Raw genomic sequence first — 14,599 nt, forward strand, 5'->3', positions numbered from 1 at the left:
TCCTTTTATTAGCTTTTTAGGCCAGACAATTACACAATATCAAACCATTTTTAAATTATATATTTTTTAATCTTTTTCCCTAGTTTTTGGGTTGTTTTTCCAAATCCTTATCATTCTCTCCAAAGGGCTATCTTTAGGCACAATCCCGGGGTCTCCACCCCCACCCTGCTGACTCTTGGAACCCTTAATCCCCATCCCTTCCTGACGTGCTGCTGTGGACTTGACCACCCACAGGGTACCACACGCCTTCACCTAGGATTAGGACAGAGGTGGGGTGTTCTGCCGAGCACCTCACTTCACCATGCTCGGGGTACCGTACACCTAAGGGCCCAAACCCCCGAGACTCTCTTTCGCTCGTCTCTCTTTCTCTTCGTCCCTCTCCAGCCAAGGGGACCTCGTTCGTCCCCTCGCGGGACTACAGAACCTCGTGGATTGGGACTCCACACTCGCTTCGCACTGAAAGTGCGTCTCATTCACACTCCACACAAGAGTCTCCCCAAACCCAGCCCGAGGCAAGATACGGTAAAGTTTCCCTTACCTCGGTCCGTGCATGGCTTCCCGGTCTGGGTTTTCAGCAGTAATCCCTGTGCCTGTTCCCGATCCAGGCTGAACTATCTCTGGGCTGTGTCTGTGTATGTCAGTGCTGGCCTCCCTTCTCCCCAGAGCTTCGCAGATCCTGTCTTCAGATTAACAGTCTCGGTCCTTTGCCGGCCATACCGAGACAGCCCACCGCCCCCGACGGGACCGCTGAAATCAGTGGGGTGCACCTTCCTGTCTGTGGTGGCAAGAAATCTTCGGCAGGCAACAAGACCCCGGACAAGCCCCCAAATTGTGAGAAAAATCTCAAATAATTTTCTTCAGACAGGCTCTTCTGTGAAGCTATTTTATTCGCGATTGCAATGGCGGGCATCCTGTCAATCAGGAGTGCATCTTAGTAAACAAATCATAACTTTTTATTCCCTATTACCAAACGCCTGATCACCTCCCCTGTTTCCTCATTGGCTGAGTACTACAGGTTCACAAGCTACTTGACGCTCCTCTATACCATATATGTACAATTTTTCTTTTTTTTTTTTAACCCTTTAATTTCTCCTTTTTCCCTTTTTTTTCCCTTTCTTATGCTTTGAGAACTTGTGATCTTTGTTTTACTGTTCTCACACTGCTCATCCTGTTTTTCTCAGTCTTCCACCTTATTTTGGAACAGTGAGGCCTTCTACTGTCCACTTATCTACTTAGCATTTCTCCTTATTATGACTACACGACTACCTTGGAATACAGAAAATTAGTTCTGTACTGCAAAATCACAACTTAGTTTCTCACATTACTCCGATTTTTAAGAAAGGGAGAAAGGAAGATCCGGGGAACTACAGGCCAGTGAGCCTCACCTCTGTGCCTGGGAAAATCATGGAGCAGATCCTCCTGGAAGACATGTTAAGGCATGCACGAGATAAAGAGGTGATCCGAGACAGCCAGCACAGCTTCACCAAAGGCAGATCTTGCCTAACCAATCTGGTGGCCTTCTATGGTGGAGTGATGGCATCGGTGGACAAAGGAAGGGTGATGGATATCATCTACCTGGACTTGAGCAAAGCCTTTGATATGGTCCCTCACCACATTCTTCTCTCTAAATTGGAGAGGTATGGATTTGAAGGATGGACTGTTAGGTGGATAAAGAATTGGTTGGCTGGTTGCAGCCAAAGGGTTGTGGTCAACGGTTCTATGTCTGGGTGGAGGCCGGTCACAAGCGGTGTCCCTCAGGGGTCGGTCTTGGGACTGGTGCTCTTCAACATCTTTATCAATGACATAGGCGACGGAATCGAGTGCACCCTCAGCAAGTTTGCAGATGACACCAAGCTGAGCGGTGCAGTCGATACAATAGAGGGAAGGGATGCCATCCAGAGGGACCTGGACAGGCTGGAGAGGTGGGCCCATGACAACCTAATGAGGTTCAACAAGGCCAAGTGCAAGGTATTTCACTTGGGCTGGGGCAATCCCAGGTATTTATATAGACTGGGCGAAGAAGAACTTGAGAGCAGCCCTGCGGAGAAGGACTTGGGGGTCCTGATGGACGAGAAGCTGGACATGAGCCGGCAGTGCGCACTTGCAGCCCGGAAGGCCAACTGTGTCCTGGGCTGCATCAAAAAAGGGGTGGCCAGCAGGGAGAGGGAGGTGATTGTCCCCCTCTACTCTGCTCTTGTGAGACCCCACCTGGAATACTGCGTGCAGGCCTGGGGCCCCCAGCACAAGAAGGATGTGGAGCTCTTGGAACGGGTCCAGAGGGGGGCCACTAAGATGATCAGAGGGCTGGAGCACCTCTCCTATGCAGAAAGGTTGAGGGAACTGGGCTTGTTTAGCTTGGAGAAGAGAAGGCTCTGGGGAGACCTCGTTGCGGCCTTCCAGTACTTGAAGGGAGAGTATAAACAGGAGGGGGAACACTTGTTTACATGTGTTGGTAGTGATAGGACAAGGAGGAAAGGTTTTAAACTAAGACAGGGGAGATTTAGGTTGGAAATTAGGAGGAAGTTTTTCACTCAGAGGGTGGTGAGGCACTGGAACCCTGGAGGCATTCAAAGCCAGGCTGGATGTGGCTCTGGGCAGCCTGCTCTAGTGGTTGGCAACCCTGCCCAGAGCAGGGGGGTTGAAACTAGATGATCTTTATGGTCCCTTTCAACCCAGGCCATTCTATGATGATTCTATGATTCTATGATGTGGCTTCCTGCAGCCATCCTCTGTGTGGGTGACTTCGTAAGCACAAACGGTGGGAAATTTCCCGTTGGTTCCAGTTGGCACCAGGGTCTGGGATGGAGCCACTGGTTTGTACAGTCACACGCAGTCCCCAATGCCCGGGCTGCCACCCACAGGACCAGCAGGGGGACAGGGAGGGAGCCTGCCCTCTTGTCCCTGCGTGGGGTGGCCAGGGGCCACTGTGGGCACTTCCTTTGTCACCCTGGGGTAACCACCACCGCTGTGCCACTGCAAGGTCAACTCCAGAGCATGCATAGTGCTGAGCTCCACAAATTCTCCTTGCCATAAAACTTGCACGTATGGTGCTGGCTGCACTTTACCCTTGGGAGTGGTGGTACATGGTGGTTACCCCGAGGTGGAAAGACACAGTGTTTCATGAAGCGAAGCTAGCCTGGAGGAATTTTCCCCTTGTGGCCAGCTGTTGTCCTGGGCCTGGCTTGCATCCTGCAGCACTTCCCATCCCACGCGTCCTTGGGGAGGGGACCGGGGCCGGCCCACCCTCCGTCCTCCCTTCGCCGGGTGAGTGGGTGCCACGGTGGGCTCGCAGGGGTGAGTAGCTGTGGTGCAGCCCGACAGCATCCTGCTGCCTCTGCAGGGATCCTCTTGGGCAGCCGAGAGTTTTCCCCTCCCCCAGCTCTGCCGCTGCCTCTTTGTTTTCTGGCAGAAGCTTCCGTGCCTTTTCATTGCTGTTGAGGCGCTGAGCAGGAGCCTGCATGTGTGGTGTACGCATCTTGCCAGGGACATGACACGGGCTGGCAAGCCTGCTGGGCTGCACATCACCCCGCGGGGCTGCCCCTCTGGCCGAGCAAGGCTTCGAGGCTGCTGCTTTCCTCCGATAAACCTCCTTTCTCCTTGGCAGTGCTTCTGCACCTTGCCACAAGTGGAGTAAGTTGGATGGGGAGGGGACGGTCCCTAGCTGGGCTCTATGCGGGGCTCACTGTCGCAGTCCTCCCGCATGCCATCACTCCTGCTGGGAAGACACCTGAGATGAGAGCGGCGCAGGGGGCTGCAGATCTGGTGGCGGCTGAGGATCGCATGTGCTGTGCCTGCCTCTCCGCGTATTTGATCTTGACTTCCAGCGGGGACTGAATTCCTGTGCTGGATTCTGGGCTCGGCTCTTGTGAAAGGATCCTAATATTTCAGAGCTTTGAACATCTCCATTTGCTGCCCATATTTGCAGCACCCGGGTCTGCACTGGCTGGAATTCCAAGTGATTAACATGACTGTGACATCCCTCCTAGGGGTGTTATCTTTGCTTGCTGTCCCCTACTGCCCCCCTTTTCCTCCTCCAGCAGCAAGCCTGTGAGACAGGCAGGCAGAGACAAAGGTCTGTCCTCAACCTGGGCTGTCCTCCCTGTGAGCGGCTGCTGCTTGGGATTTCCCCACTCTGCTGGGATTTCCCCACTCTTCGTGCTGTGGGTTTCGTGGGCTCCCGGTTTAACACCATAGGCTGCATTGCGGAGATTTGAGCCTGCTGGGCTGGGTGGGCAGGGGGTGCTGCCGGCTTTGGAGAGCAGCCCGATTGTCCTGCCGGGTGCTGAGCTGCCTTTCATTCTCTGCGCTTTCCTGGGGGAGAGGGGCAGCCATGCATGGAGGGGAGGCTGCTGGGGGGGTTTGGGCATGGGGAAAAGCCATACACAGGTGGCCGTTGCCTATAGGATCTGCCTGCAGACCCTGCCAGCCCCCCTTCCCAGCCGCAGGCTATTGTCAGCATCACTGCCGGCATGGGAGATGCCGAGGCAAGGTGTTGGAAGAGATCCGGATGCGGGGCATCAGGTGGTACAGGGGTAAAGCCTGTGGGCTTCCCAAGCTCCCGGGGGAGCTCTCATTGTGTTATCCTGGCTTGGCTGAGTGGAAGGGCTCGGACCCCACGTAGCCTCCCACAGCACCTGCCTGCGGGGCTGGGGCTGGGGAAGACACTGTGGGGCAGACCCCAGCCCGTGGCGGGGATGGGGGGGTATCTGGGTACTCAGGAGCTCTGTCCCGAGGGGTGTTGTCACCCTGCACTGATGCACTGGGATGGTGTCCCCACCTGCAGGCTGGGAGGGAGGGAGGGTGGCAGCAGTGGCTCCCCGACACAGTGCCATTGGACAGAGGGAGGTGTGGGGTCTGTCCCTGGTGGTTTCCAGGAGCTTGCACTCTTGATGTGGGCACTGCCTCTTCCTGTCTGGGCTGGGGCTTCCTCCCTGTTATCTGCACAGGGGCCAGCACTAAGCAAGGCTCTGCAGCTGTGTAAATCTGGCACAGCACCGGGCCTCCTTCAGAGCCCCTGAGAGCAAGGCTTGCCCTTGCAGCGGGGCAGGGATGCTCCCTCCCTCTGCACCCTCTCTCCTCCCCTCTCCCTCCTTTCCACCAAGTGTGAGCTCCTTCCTCCCCAGCCTGAAGCCCAGAGGAGTGCCAGGGCCACCTCCACCCCATTCATCTTTCCCTTCAGGCACCATTTGCTCCGGCAGCATCTCCCTAACTGCCTTCTCTCCAGGATTGCCGCCTTGCCCAGGGATGATGCTGGAAGTGGTCCCCAGCCTCACTTCTCCGTATCTGCTGACAGCCATGTACCTGATCTTGCAGGCCGCAGAGAAACCATCCTCTGACGGCAGCATTGCTGCTGGTGCTGCCATCCTTCAGGCATGTGATGGGAACTTTCTGCCTGCCGGCGCTTCTCAGGCTCCGCTCTTAGCCTGTGCCAAAGAACTTGTGGCTTTACACTTCCAGTGGTTACATTTTCTTCCTTTTTCTGGGTTCAAATAGGACTGGCAGGGCTGTGACTTATCCTCTAGGCAGTCACTTTCCAGCAGTTTCCGTTGCTTCTTCTCTTGCCTCATGCTCTGCATGTACCACAGGTGATTCTCTGCCCTCCTGTAATGACAGCCCCTCTCCTTCCGTGCTGCATGGTTCCTGCCTGAACCCAGGGAGGCTGCAAGGGTTTCCTTAGCTCTTCCCAGGAGAGGGAGCAAAAGGCAGTATAAACACCAGCTTGGCATTGGTTTTGTGATTTTTGTTGTCCGAAAGGTGCAAGAATCCCTCTTGTCCCTGCCAGCCCACGGTCTTGGTGCTCTGCCCCAGGCAGCGATGCTCAGACCTGGCCATGTGTCCCCTTGTCTCGCTGGCCTTGGGAAGCCGCGTGGGTCCTGCTGGGTCCCTTTGGGCACAGCTCTTGCTTTTCTTGCACTGGTGCCAGGTGCCCCTGTCTCAGTCCTCTGCCCATCCTGCCCCCAAATTACTCCAAAGCTGACAGAGCTGCCCCCAACCCTCCCTGCTTCCTTTCTGGCCCACGACGTGTGCGGTGCAGAGCAGTTCAAACAGCAACAGATCCTTTTGTAGGCTGCAGCCTGGCACACGGTCCAGCTGCTGCATCACCCAGCTGGGAACCCTTCCTCACCTGCCACCAGACTGAGGCCATGGTCTGTTTGTCCTGTGTGTCCCCCTCCTTGCCCCGGATGTGCTAATAGGAACGAAAGCAGCAGGTAAGCCATGTCCCTGACCCCCAGGCCTGGCTGTGTCATCCTGCCTCACGGTCTGCTGGCTCAGTGTCCCCAGGGAATGCCAGGTCTCTGCCCCAGCGCCTGGAACATGCTCCCTCCCTGCAGGTCCTGTGGCTGGTGAGGCGTTGTGTCCTTCCCCAGGGCTAGCCAGGCTGGGGGAAGAAGGGAAAGCTCTGGATCCAGGTGCTGGGAGACCCTGGCCAAACCACAGCAGGGCTGTGACCCTGGTGGCACTGCAGCACCATAGAAGGGAATTTTTTTCTCCTTCAAAATGTGGTTGATACAGAGGGAGCTCTGCTCGGCCTGCTACACAGCAACCATCCTGCTTCTCTGGATGCTGGGCTGCCCTTCTGGCCCCATTCAGCCCTCCAGCTGTTGGGGTCACCTGGGAGTTTGGTGTGAGCAGGGCAGAGAGCAGGAGGAGCTCTTGCCAGGCTTCCCCCCACAGGCAAAGCCCATTCAGTCCTATCTTAGAGCACTGGTACGGGCCAAAACACCAGCAAAATCACAGCTGCTTGGGCTTAGGAGGGGCCAAACCTTTGGTGTGGGCACAGGGAGCCCCGGGTGGCACCTGTACAGCTCTGCAGGGCTGGGGAGAACCCAGACCTGCTCCTGTCCCATCCAAGCTGCCAGAAGCAGGGCTCTGGAGATGCCTGGCTCTGGGGGAAGAAGAAGGGAGAGATGTCCAGGTGATGTCTCCCTGACCCTGCTGTAGGTGCAGTAGTTTGGGGTCCCCATGTTGCTCTGTAGAGGGGCTGTAGGCTCCAGCTGGGTGCTGTAAGGGGGCCGTCCCTCCCGATGCGTTCAGGAGAGGAGCAGTGCTGTGCTCCTGCTGCTCCCTGTCCCCAGCTGCGAGGCATGTGAGCGGGTCCCGGGGTGTACTTGGAGATGCTTTTGGGGGTGGGCTGGGGAATCCTGGTGTTTCCCTGCACAGTGCATTTGGCAGCAGCACCTGGGTTGTCAAAATGAGGTGCAGCCCCTCAGGCTAGGGGTGCACACTACTGCCCAGTGCTGGCATCACCAGGTGACTGGTGTGGAGATCTCGGCTGAGATGGGTTTGTGGTGTCAGCATCTTCTGATAGACTCATTCTCCTGCAAGGCAGCTGCCTCTGGGGAGCAAAGGGCTCAGCCTGCCTGCCCGGGGATTTGGGAAGGGCTGTGGCTGCCGAGGGGTGTGGGTCAGAGAAAGAAAGGTGCAGGCTGAATCTGCACATTTGTCCTGTGTGGACACGCGCAGGAAAGATGTGGCTTTCTCCTGCCGCCCTGCGCTGACTCTTGCCGCCAGTTGCCGATTTTGTTTCCCAGTGGCCGGCCGTACCACGGAAGTCATGGTGCAGATCTGCCCTGGGGATGGAGGAAGGAAGCAGCTGCCTGGGGTGAGAGCTCTTCCCGTCCTAGGTGGACAGAACATGGTATGCCAACACCATGGCGTCCTTCTGTGGCTGCAGACACCCACCTGCTCCTCTACTGGCCTTCCTGCAGGGTGCCAGGAGGAGCTGAGCTTTACAAAGAGCTTTTGTCGAGGCTTTGGACCAGGGGGGTTGTTGTGCTGCAGCACTGACTTGCCCTGCTGCGAGTGCTCTGTGGGAGCTGGCGTGTTGCATCTCTGTTCTGGCTGCTTGCTGGTGGTGCCCTTCCCCTGGCTCTGATGGAGGTGGCTTTTGGGCTGGTCTGTTTTCAGAGACTGGGACTAATTACAAATCTTACTGGAAACATAATGAGGGAACAGCACGTTTTCTGAGGAGGGCAAGGTCAGGCCACATGTTCATTGCACTGATGCAGAATTTGCTGGACCAAGGTGCCAGAAAGGGGTGCACTTGGGTATTTGGTGCCTCTGAGCATCCCTGCAGGGATTTTGTTCATCTGCCTGGCCCTACTGTTTCCATCTTTCAGAGCAGTGCTCGTGGTCAGGTTGCCCAACAGGACACAGACAGTGGCTTCCCTCCAGATGGCTGCTGCATTGAGCCCCCCGCTGAGGCTGCATGGGGAGAGAGGTGCACGGTCCCCAGCGGTGGGCAGCGTTTTCTCCTTCACCCAGAGCTTCCTGGGACTGCAAAGCTCCTGAGCAGCCCCATGGCAGAGGGACTGACGATGGAGGTGCCTAAAGGCTCCTGCCTGCTGTGAAGGTGTTGCACCATGAGCTGCTGCCTGGGTTAATTCTTCTCTTTGCCCTCTTCCAGGCATCAAAGCTATGGTGCTGGTGGATCGTGACCACAACAGAGCTGTGTTGCAGCTGCAAATCTACTTCATACATCAAGGGCGCCTCTGAGCAGGTGAGTGCTGTGCACGTGGAAGGATTGCTGTCTTTGCTCTGGGGGAGGCTGATGGGGGCCATCGTGCTCACAGTTGTCAGGCTCCTGGTTTCTGCCATCCCTGCCATGCATCTCTTACCGGAAGAAAGCAATTGCAAGCCCTTTTCCTTGTCTGTAGGGCCAGAAAGTGTCAGGTGCTGTGGGCGGATGGGGTGGATGGGCGTGAGACCAGCGGCTATCTGAAGGCCCAGAGGTTGCTGGTGACCTGCAGTGTCTTGGAAAGCAGGTCATGGAATGATCACCAAAAAGAAGTAGGGATCTGTTCCTATACACAGATTTTCATGCAGGAAGGCAAGGAACAGGGGTGTAAAGGATAAACAAGGTATGAGAGTTTACAGCTTAGCTTAAAGTATTTGTGGCTTAAATGGAAAGTAAAGTGAAAATACTGCCTGAGATGACCTATAGATTCATGTGACCTTTGGATTTGGGAGAGGCTGAACTTCAGTACTGCCTTCTTTGCCTGTGTGACCCTGTGGGCAGGCAGCACCAGGCTTTGGGCAACCTGGTCTAGTGGGAGGTGTCCCTGCCCATGGCAGGGGGGTTGGAACGGGGCGATCTTTAAAGTCCCTTCCAACCCAAACCAGTCTGTGATTCTACCCTCCTGCCCTGCTCTTGGTGAGCCTCTGAATCTTACCAGCCCTGCATCTCCCCCTTTCTTTCCCTCAGAGCTGCTGTGAAGACTGAAGAGCTGGAGAGGACAGCGCAGAGGTTCGGAGGCACACTGTGATGGTGGGAGCCATTCCATGGCAGCCACGCTGCTTCTGGGGGGTGCCTGGCTGGCAGGTGTCTTCAGCGAGCTGTGCCAACAACAGCCCGTGGTGGGACGGGGAGGTTGATCGGGAGTGCAGTGGTTTTCTGCTGCAGAGGGGTGAGTGTGGGGGCAGCCAGGGCAGGCTGCAGCACGGGGGTTACACAGCCTCAGAGAGGGGATTGTTATAAGCGAGACCACGCAACTTTCTGGTCTATCGAAGATAGTTTATTAATTAAGTAAGCAGGCACAAGCAAAACAGCGCTGGGCGGCTGGGGAGTCTCTGCTCCACCACGGCACGCAACTTTCCCTTTTCAGTGTCGCCGTTTTATAGCATCCAAGTTCGGTTTGTCAGCATCCAAGTTCAGCTTGTCAGCATCCAAGTTTCGGCTTGTCAGGACTTGTTGAATCTTCTGAAGCTGTGCAGTTCGTTCTGTGTTCAAGGGTAGTAAAAGCAAAAGCAGCAAACAGTATTTCACAGAGTCTTTTTTACCAAGGACGTTTATCCAACACCCCCCCCCCACTATCTACTCGCTTAGTCTTTCCCTTAACAAGGTCGTAAATTGCAAAACCTTATCTTCTCAGCAGATTCTCTGAATTCCTTTTACAGACAATGAACAAACACCCGCTAATTTATCACAGAGATGAGGTTGGAAGGGACCTCTAGGTCCATCTGGTCCAACCCCTGCCCAAGCAGGGACACCCAGAGCAGGGTGCCCAGGATCACATCCAGGTGACTTAGCCTTCTTCCCTCCAGGCTGAACAATCCCAGCTCTCAGCCTTTTTCATAGGAGAGATGCTCCAGTCTCTTAATCATTGTTGTGGTTTAACCCGGCCTGCAGCTCAGCACCACACAGCCGTTCGCTCACCCTCCCCCCTCCCTCTCTGGGATGGGGGAGAGAAACAGGAAAATGAAGCCTGTGGGTTGAGATAGAGACAGTTTATTAGGACAGAAAAGAAAGGAAAATAATAATAATAATGATAACAGTACTACTACTACTGATGTGTACGAAACAAGTGATGCACAGTGCAATTGCTCACCACCCGCTGACCGATGCCCAGCCTATCCCCAAGCAGCCGGCCCCCCCACCCCGGCCAGCCACCCCTATATATTGTTCAGCATGACGTCAGATGGTATGGAATACCCCTTTGGCCAGTTTGGGTCAGCTGTCCTGGGTCTGTCCCCTCCCAGCTCCTGCTGCACCCCCAGCCTGCTCGCTGGCAGGACAGAGCGAGAAGCTGACAAGTCCTTGGCTTGGTGTAAGCACTGCTCTGCAGCAATTAAACATCAGGGTGTTATCAACATTCTTCTCATCCTAAATCCCAAACACAGCACCCTACCAGCTACTAGGAGGAAAATTAACTCTATCCTAGCCAAAATTGGGACAATCATCTTAGTGGCCCTTTGCTAGACCCTCTCAGGTGTGGCCTCACCAGTGCTGAGTAGCGGGGAAGGATCACCTCCATTGACCTGCTGGCACTGTTCCTCAGAATGCAACCCAGGATAGCATTAGTCTTCTTTGTCGCAAGGCCACACCACTCCCTTGTGGTCAAATTGGTGTCCACCAGGACTCTCAGGGCCTTTTCAGCAAAGCTGCTCTTCAGCCAGTTGGCCTCCAGCACGTACTGGTGCATGGTGACACCTTTTGCTTCTCTCGAAGTCCCTGACCTCAACTACCCTGACCGGGCACCTTCTCATCCCCATCGTAGCGGGGATCAAAATACCACTCATGGCCTCAGTCTCCAGATGACCTTGACCTGCTTGGAGAACTGCTTCCCCTGTTGCATGTCTGCCCCTGAGCCTTTGTTCCACAGGAGTAGAGAGAGCTGCCGGGACAGGCAAAGGGCAGAGCTGCCAGGCGTGGGCTGTTTATCAGGCTCTGGAGCTCCTCGGTGGGCCAGTGAATTTTCTGTAGACATCCCATCTCCTCGCCTCTTGCAGACATTTTAGGGTTTATTGTGCCAGACAGCTCACAGCCAGGATTCTCACAACTCTGAAACTGGGCTGAAAATGGAAATAGAGGCCTTGTGTAGCATGAAGGAGGTTGAGTCCCCGAGGCAGGCAGGGATGGGTGGTATGGGTGGTGCAGGCACCAGTGGTGGGCTCTGCAGCCCCTGGTGCCATCCAGTTGTTTCAGGACTCTGGTCCAAGCTGGCAGAGCTAACTGTGACAATAATTCAGGTTCCCCCAGGTTGCATAGACAGGTTCTATGCCCACTGTGGGGCTGGTAGCCTCGAAGCCAACCCTGCCTCCTTTAGCGCATGCGGCTGGGGCTGGTTTCTTTGGCAAGTGCTCGGAGATCTAGTTGCTGTTGCCCAGAGGGGTGATTACAGTCCAGAGCCCCTGGGACTGGTCTGACCTGCCTGACTCCTGTGCTCTAGAGCAGCACAAGCACATCAGGTCCCTGGCAGAGGGCAGGCCCCCTTCTCCTTGCGTGTACAGACTTGTCCTCCGTAGCCTCCAGCCCAGCTGGAGACTCCTCTCTGTGCCCAGGCCAGGAGGGAAGTGCTGATCCTGCAAGTGGGTGATGCCATGGGGTTGTCTGCAGAAGCCATGCCAGGCTGATTCCTCTTCCCATCCCTGGGGAGGGAGGTCCAAGCAGGGCTGCCCATCTCCCAGCAGGTCCAGAAGGCAGGACGAGGACCCTGATCCCGGCTGACCTCTCTCCCCTCTCTTTCCAGATGCTGCACTGCAGTGCACCCCGTAACGGGGGGCTCACTCGGACGTCCTGAGTGAGGGGGTCCAGTTCCTGCACCTGCCCTCCCACCATCACCTGTGGCACTTTACTGTTCCCCTCCTGCTGCTGCATGGTCTGTCCTGGCTCCAGCTCCACGTGGGGCCCAGCCAAGTGAGGCTCCATGCGGCATATCCATGCAGAGACGTCCCTGCCCCCGGAGCCCAACACAGACTCCGGCCTGCCCCAACCCAGCAGAGAGGTGGCCTTGGAGCCTTCCTCACAGCACTGCACCCACCACGGCATCCTCATGGGCTACGAGACGGAGATCAAGCGCCAGAAGGTTTACCAGGTCTCCATCTTCTCCCATCTCTCCAGCTCCTCTGAGAGCACAGAGCAGCGGGCAGGCAGCTGGCCGGCTGTCAAGAGGGGCTACCCCGAGCAGCGAACTCCAGAGGGGGTGCGGGATCCTAAACGAACTCACTGGGGTGGCGGGGGGGTGGATGGCAAGTGTGACAGGGGCCCCAGGCAGGCTGCCCTGGAGGATGATGATACCTTCAAGGATGGTCTGCTGGTGGAGAAGCTCTCCCTGTGTGGCTCTGCCCAGCACTTCTCTCATAGCGGGCTGCGGGTGGTGGAGCACCGGTGTGAGGGCAGCTCTAGCCACAGCCCCAAGGCCAGCAGAGAGGACAAGCTGCAGGATGCCTCCTCCTCCTGGCCTCAGCATATTGCTTGCAGTACTTTGCACACGAGAGACAGTTGCCCCATCCCGCCAGGGGATCAGCCCACGGACTGCAGGGAGAACGGGGAGCGGGTGAGTGGCCACAAACTACTTGACTATGATTTGCACAATATTGCACAAACGTCCCAGCTGGACTCTGGTGGGAGGAGAGAAAAGCCAGGGAGCAGCCCTGCTCAGAGCAGCAGGGCTGGCGGAGGAGAGGAATGGCCAGTGGCGGCCAATGGGTGCGAGGAGCCCCCGGCTCCACAGACAGTGCTCAGCCCCGAGCCTGGCAGCCTGAGCTCCCTGGAGAAGACGCCTTGTGGGAGTAGCTGGGTCAGCGGCAGCAGCTGCCCAGCCAAAAGGAAGCTGCTGCCCACTGGTGAAGTTGTGTCCGACTCCTGCTCTGAGGACGAGAGCCTGTCCTCACCGGCGAGGAAGAAGAAGACCCTGCCGTGCCACCTAGTGCCCACAGCCTGCCGCAGCACCGACGCCAAGGGGGCCCCTTTCTGGAACCACCTACTCCCTGCCGCCAAGGTGAGCGTTGCTGGGGGGGTAGGAAGAAGCAGGGAACAGCCTGGAGACACCCAGAGCTGTCCCTCTTGGGCACATGGCCCACAGTGGCACGGCACCATGTCCTGTCCCAGTGCCACAGTGCAGTGGATAGTGGCCAGCCCTGGGACATGTGGTCTGTAGCCTGCCACCGGCCCTACAAAAGCAGAGGCACCCTGGCTTGTTGCTGCTCAGAGCCAGGATGCACTGTGCGTGGGACACAGCTCCATCCCTGTCCACGTGCCCTTCTTGGTGACTGTCCCCCAGCCTGGCTGCCCCCAGCACTGCCCTTACAGAGTGAGGTCCTCCAGCAGCTTCCCTTGGTTTTCCAGCCTGGTCATGCCAGCTAGCTCCATCACCCCTTTGTGTTGTGCTGCCCTTTGTGTGGCTTCCAGAAAGGAAAACCCCTGAAAAGGGGGCACTTTTAAAAGGAGACAGCAGTGAGGCCCTGTCTTTAATCCCCCACCCTACAGCTGTAGGATCCTGGCTGTGGGCAGCCCGACCCTTTGCCCAGACCTTGCATGAATTGCCTGGGGATGGGACTTTTCCCAGACTGGCCAGGGAGCTTTGTCGTACATGTCACCATTTCTTAGATGTGGTTTACGGGGTGGGTGGCTGCGTGCTGCACCCTTGTCTTGGGTTTCATCACCACCTTCCTCAGCAGAGCCACTTTGGGAGGGTAAAGACCTGCCCTTGCAGCCAGGTCTGGGTTTTGGCAGCTCTGTGTCCTCTCCATGCTTCATGCTGCCCCCCATGCCATCCCAGCAGGGATGTGGGACAGGGCAAGAGGTGGTGCACGGTCCCCATTTGGTGCCCTAACACGTTCCTTGGTTTCATGTCCCTTCCAGAGCTCTGCAGATTGCACTGCGGTCGGGAGGAGGCTGAAGAGCGGGCTGCGCCTCAAATCGTGAGTGTCCCAGCAGCTCCTGCCTCGCAGCAGGATCTGGGGTGCACAGTGATCCCAGCACCCCACAGCCTGCTGGGGCAGTTGGGTCAGGTTGCGTTGGGTTGGTGGGCATCTCCCCTCCACAAGACTCCGGGCTGTGGGGTGGAGGGAGGCTGCTTCTGGGGTTTGAAAAATGCGTTCAACTTCTACCAGGGAAAGGGGTGGAGGGAGGGACATCTCCATCTCCATCAGAGGAGAAGGTTCTGCACCCCCAGGGAGATGGACAACCCAAGGCTGTGCTCTCCAGTCCCACACTGATTCTTGCTCTCGTCTCTCAAGGCGACATCTCCGGAGCAGCCTCCGGAGGGGAACCCGGTCCTCTGCAGCACCCTGGGCCACCACCATCAGCCATGCTCTGCTGGGCAACTTTGAGGTAACAGCACCCACACAGTGATGGCCTGCCGGGGAGGGAGGTGGG

The 14,599-nt window shown here is 56.7% G+C and overlaps 1 protein-coding gene across 1 annotated transcript in view; it reads left to right on the forward strand.

Annotated features, from left to right (window-relative positions):
* LOC310888783 (atos homolog protein B-like) overlaps positions 1–14,599 on the forward strand; it is a 57,362-nt gene that overhangs the window by 40,351 nt on the left and 2,412 nt on the right. The window contains exons 4-8 of the mRNA XM_083815864.1: positions 8,408–8,500; positions 9,206–9,407; positions 11,970–13,220; positions 14,084–14,142; positions 14,461–14,554. Of these exons, the coding sequence (XP_083671990.1) occupies positions 12,147–13,220; positions 14,084–14,142; positions 14,461–14,554 (1,227 nt within the window). The 5' untranslated portion in view covers positions 8,408–8,500; positions 9,206–9,407; positions 11,970–12,146. The remainder of the gene's footprint in view (positions 1–8,407; positions 8,501–9,205; positions 9,408–11,969; positions 13,221–14,083; positions 14,143–14,460; positions 14,555–14,599) is intronic.

This window comes from Anser anser (genome assembly GCF_964211835.1).
Source record: "Anser anser genome assembly, chromosome: W".
NCBI lineage: Eukaryota > Metazoa > Chordata > Aves > Anseriformes > Anatidae > Anser > Anser anser.